At 37.5% G+C, this 5,044-nt stretch overlaps 1 protein-coding gene across 1 annotated transcript; it reads left to right on the plus strand.

Annotated features, from left to right (window-relative positions):
- The first annotated feature begins 907 nt into the window (after positions 1-907).
- LOC127964661 (gastrula zinc finger protein XlCGF8.2DB) lies at positions 908-4,142 on the plus strand. Its single transcript, XM_052564916.1, has 2 exons — positions 908-1,221; positions 2,356-4,142. The coding sequence occupies exon 2, from the start codon at positions 2,392-2,394 to the stop codon at positions 3,349-3,351; it is 960 nt and encodes a 319-aa protein (XP_052420876.1). The 5' UTR covers positions 908-1,221; positions 2,356-2,391; the 3' UTR covers positions 3,352-4,142.
- The last annotated feature ends 902 nt before the right edge of the window (positions 4,143-5,044 follow it).

The following is a 5,044-nucleotide window of genomic DNA, read 5'->3' on the forward strand; positions in this document are numbered from 1 at the left end:
TTTCAGCAAAAGTGGAGAAGGGAGAAGTTCCCATATACGTCTTAGCTGACGTAATGTCTCGTTCCCGCCTCTCAGGGAACCGAGGTTACGATAGTAACCGGAGACGTTCTCCTCTGACCAGATGAAACCAGCAGTTTCCAGGTTGCAGCAAAGTCAGATTGTGCAGAAGAATCATCTGTTTCCTGTGGTCTTGTCCTGGTGGTCGTCTAAGACAGGGTCTTTAAAGGGGATCTGTATCTGGGGCTCTAGTTGTCCTGGTCTCCGCTGTTTTTTACATCTGTAGAGGTCCTTTCTAGGTGCTGATCCGCCATCAGCGGACGTGGAGGATTATAATGTAACAAGAGCTCATTCAAATACTGAGGTGTTAAACCAGGGCTTTATAAGTAATAAGCAATCTTTTAAAATCTAGACGATGTTTGATAGGGAGTGCAGTGTTGACAGAACCGGGCTAATATTGTCAGACTTCCTGGTTCTAGTAAGAACTCTAGCTGCTGCATTTTGGACTAGCTGTAGTTTGTTTACCAGCTGTGCAGAACAACCACCCAATAAAGCATTACAATAATCTAACCTCAAGGTCATAATTGCATGGATTAATTTCTGCATTTGACATTGTAGTCCTTAATTTAGATATATTTAAAAATAATAATAATAATAATAATAGTTTATAGGCCTACATACCTGTCACTCATTATACGTAAAAAAAAAGGATGAAAGGATGAAAGCCTTTAATTTCTTAGGCCATTCCATTTTAATTTATTAGTATTTATGGTGGCAAAAAAAAAAAAAAAAAATCGTAAAAAATAAAGGTATTTTTTCTGTTAAATTCGTGTTTGGCATATATAAAGGCAATTATAATTACATAAGTAAATATAACCAAGTAATGTTCTTGCCATTAGACAAACTTTTATTTTGATAGCATGACAGGCTGCTTAGGCTACTCTATGGCTCCCACCAAAGCCAGAAACTGATTTTCCTTTGTTTACAGCACCAATGATAACATCGCTGTCAGTTCGTGTGATTTTCGCTAAAAACCTGAAAATGCTTCTTGCATTACATGTCGCCATTCTGCAGTAATGACCGTTCATCCGTGCTGACTGAGCGTATACTATAGAACCAAATTGACAATTTGACGCGAACCGTATGGAGTAAATAATGTAGCGAACTAAGAGATATTAACAGAAGCTTCACTTAGGTTTTTTGGCTGAAAAGGTGCAGAAACGGGTAAGTTGCATGTTTTTGCAGTTGCTCTTGGATGTTGCATAATCACGAACGGAGTGAAATCTGTTATCAGTCAGTCTATCTGTCTATCAAATCAGTTCTATCCTAAAAAAAATGTATCCCCTTTTCAATTCAGCCTTGCGTCATTCTGCTTGTCTCTCGTGAAGAAGTCAACGGGGAACATGTACACCACGCCCAGTTAGACAGCGACGAGAACATCCTCAGCTGGGATTGTTTGCTTTGTTTGAACATGTTTGGGGTGTCTGATGATAGTGGCCGTCCTCAAAATATTTCCAGGAAAGGGATGTGTAAAATATAAATTTAACCGACTGTGCTTAACAATATATAATAGGTTTTTGTAAGTTATTAATGATTTGTTTTTGCTAGATGAACATACACATATAATTAACGCGTTATAGGTTATAGCTAGACTGGCCAATACAAGTATTTAAATGATTGATAAGCTAATATACCCTCCCTTCCTTTATCAATTTTAACACAATCATCATGGCTAATTTTGAAATAAGGAGGCCTAGGCTAAAAGGTAATGTTGAATAATTTCTGGAGGATGTTAAGCCATTATCACTACAACAGTACAGTACACACACTAACCAAACCTTGAGCTGAGACATCAAATGCCAGGAAAAATACATTTCACCCTTTTAAGAGCCCTGCATAAAGTTTAGGCTCTGGTAAATATCTTCTAGCTAGGCCATATGATAATGTATTTGATATTTAAATACTGCTTTCAAAAATGTTATACTGTACAAGTCCTTACTTTAACCAAGAGCCGATTGAAAGGATTTGTCAGTTCATATTTAACTGTAATTAGTTATACACGAGGCATTTTTTATTTTTATGTTTTATTTATTTATTATTATTGCCCTTTAATTGCACCTGTAATAAATGTCATTGTACACTGAAAAATAAAAATGGATGTAAAAATATATTTCTTTTAGAAATTGAATCAATTGCACACATAATTATAAAGAATTAGCAAGTGATATATTGAATTACTAAAATAGATTTATTTGGCATAAAATAAAATGCTCCTATGCAGTTTTTTTGTATTACTTTTTTTTTGACAGCATATAATCAGACTAAACTATAAGTTTTATTAATGTTTTTTTGGATTAGGTGTGATGGCTTTTGTTCAGCTCTGAGTCATCTGACATGTCTCACTCTTCCAAGCCTCGATCCCATCCTTGTGGCCTTTGCGACAAATCTTTTGCCCAGATATCCATGCTGACCAGACACCAGCAGCTGCACACCTCTCGCCTGGTTCTACATAAACGCACCCATGCTGCAGAGAAGCCTCATACCTGCCGGCTTTGCTCCAAGACCTTCATCTCGTCGGCTCACCTTGCCTTGCACCTGCGCTCGCACAGCGGAGAGAGGAAGTACAAATGCAGTGTATGTTCCAAAATGTTCATGCAATCGTCCCAGCTTATGCGCCACAAGACCATCCACACTGGCGAGAAACCCTTCAAATGCCCAGATTGCAATAAGTGCTTCGGCCGTGCCTCACACCTGAAAACCCACCGTAGGCTCCACACTGGTGAAAAACCCTTCAAATGCACACAGTGTGAAAGGGCTTTTACGCAAAAGGCCGGACTTATTATACACTTGCGCTTGCACACAGGTGAGCGCCCTTTTAAGTGTGAGAAATGTGGCAAGGCCTTCCGCACGTCAGCCCACCTGCTTAACCATCAGGCTCTGGAGCTGGGAGAGGGAAGATACACCTGTGCCACGTGCAACAAGGGCTTCAGGTCTGTGTCCATGCTAAAACAACACGAGAAAAGCCACCAGGGCAGCGGGATGCTGTGTTGTAGCGTGTGCTCGGGGGCCTTCGCTCATTCCTCCTATCTGCAGCTCAAACTGCACTTGCAAAACGGAGAGCAGCTTTTCCATTGCAAGGTGTGCAACAAAATCTTTGTGAAGATGTCCACTTTTGAGAAACACTGCAGAAAACATCAGACAGAGATGGACGGATGTGAGGACAGGGAAGTAAAAGAGGAAGACGATCCCCCATTTGAGCTGCATACTGCTGTGTCGCCAACGCCTTCGACGTCAGAAGTCAACACACGCTCCAAAACAAGAGCCAAAATTAAGAGTACAACCGAAAGCTCTTAAGAATTGAAAGGTATAACATTCACGTAATGTCTTTCTGTATTTGTGATGTATGACATAAAATACGCTTTCATCTGCTTTTAGTTTTGTAAAATAATAAAGATAATTCTCTGCATGCATGCAATACAGTCTTATAGACCATGCACAGTTGTACAAAATCATGCCTTTGCAAATTTTTTTACATTTAACTTAATTTAATGATTTTTTTTTATCTTATCAAAAAATGGTGTAATTCTATATCTTATCAGCTTTGAAGATACAGGGGATGCATCATTATACTACATGCAGTTACCTTACTTGGAACAAATTCTTTAGTTGTTAAACCCCATCAAAAATACTAAAACTTACTACTACACGTATTATAACTGAAACTGTAAGAGAATTGAGACAAACACAAAATGTGAACCCTCAGAAAGCTTCACGGAAATGAAAGGCTTTTGCTTCTAAGAATGTAATAGCCATTCAGCAGATATCAGCACAGAAAATGTGGAAAAACATTCAGACCAGGCCAAGCCTTATGCACAAATCATTTCATAATGCACAATTTGTTACATTTATGTTTAAGTAATAGAGTAATAATATAAGTGTGCAATCAGCTACATGCAACTGACAAATATAAAGAATATATAAATGCTTGCATATAAATCGACAATACATAGATGCTTGGACAATCCATGCAGGGTTATCATAATCCACAATGTATTCTGCAGTAAAAATGTTTGATTATACTGTTCGCACAGAATAGATGTTTAACATTTATTTAAAATAAAAAAGTGAAATATTGTTTAAATGGATTTCTGTGGTTGTTTCCGTTTTTCAGTGGAACTTGATGTTTATTATTGCTGTTAGAGAGCCACACAAGGCAGCATCTGTGACTGCATCCGCCTGGGTGTCATCATATCCAAGCAGAATGTGTTATCTGTGACAGAATCACAACCAGTTTTCTGGTTCTTTTGACAGAGAAAACATAGAAGAAACAATGAATTTTCAACTCTACACACAGTTTTATGTAAACACTTAGACGTGTTTACTGTCATTTTTAGCCAGTTGAATACAAAAAAAACTAACTCAAACGTTTGAACTGTGACCTGTTTCATTTTCAGTGGCATAATTTTAAACATGTTGTCTAATCTTAGGGCATGAGCATATAATGCATGGCTTTTATTTTGTTATTTTCCACAAGTTTGTTCTGGAAAACAACAAAAACAAACAAACAAACAAAATGTTGTTTTACAATTAGGTAGTGATGGTGATTATTTGCCCTCAATCAAACTTTGCTATGTTCAAACAGCTTTATGTTTAATACAATACAATGTTAACAAATGAGTTAACATTTGTCCAAGTGCCTTGTTTTATTCTTTAACTGAACTATGAGCAACTAATAGTGTGTATCTTGTGTGCCCTTATAATGTTATTGCTTGATAAGCAGCACTAGATGGCGCTAGGGGAATGGTAAAGTGATGGACATTCATTCTTTGGGGCCCTTAAGCAAAAAATTGACTCTTTAATAAAAGAGAATGGAATATCATGATGTTGGTTACACTATAAGGACACACATTAAAAATTGAATCACTCTTTTGAGTTAATTATTTTCAGTTAGCTCATAAACCACAGTTGGCAAACAATTCAAAGCAAGCGTGCCTTTGTGTAGTCATAACCTGCAGTAGCAGATTCCAGTGCACATGTGATGCATACT

This window comes from Carassius gibelio, chromosome B9, assembly GCF_023724105.1.
Source record: "Carassius gibelio isolate Cgi1373 ecotype wild population from Czech Republic chromosome B9, carGib1.2-hapl.c, whole genome shotgun sequence".
Classification (NCBI taxonomy): Eukaryota; Metazoa; Chordata; class Actinopteri; order Cypriniformes; family Cyprinidae; genus Carassius; species Carassius gibelio.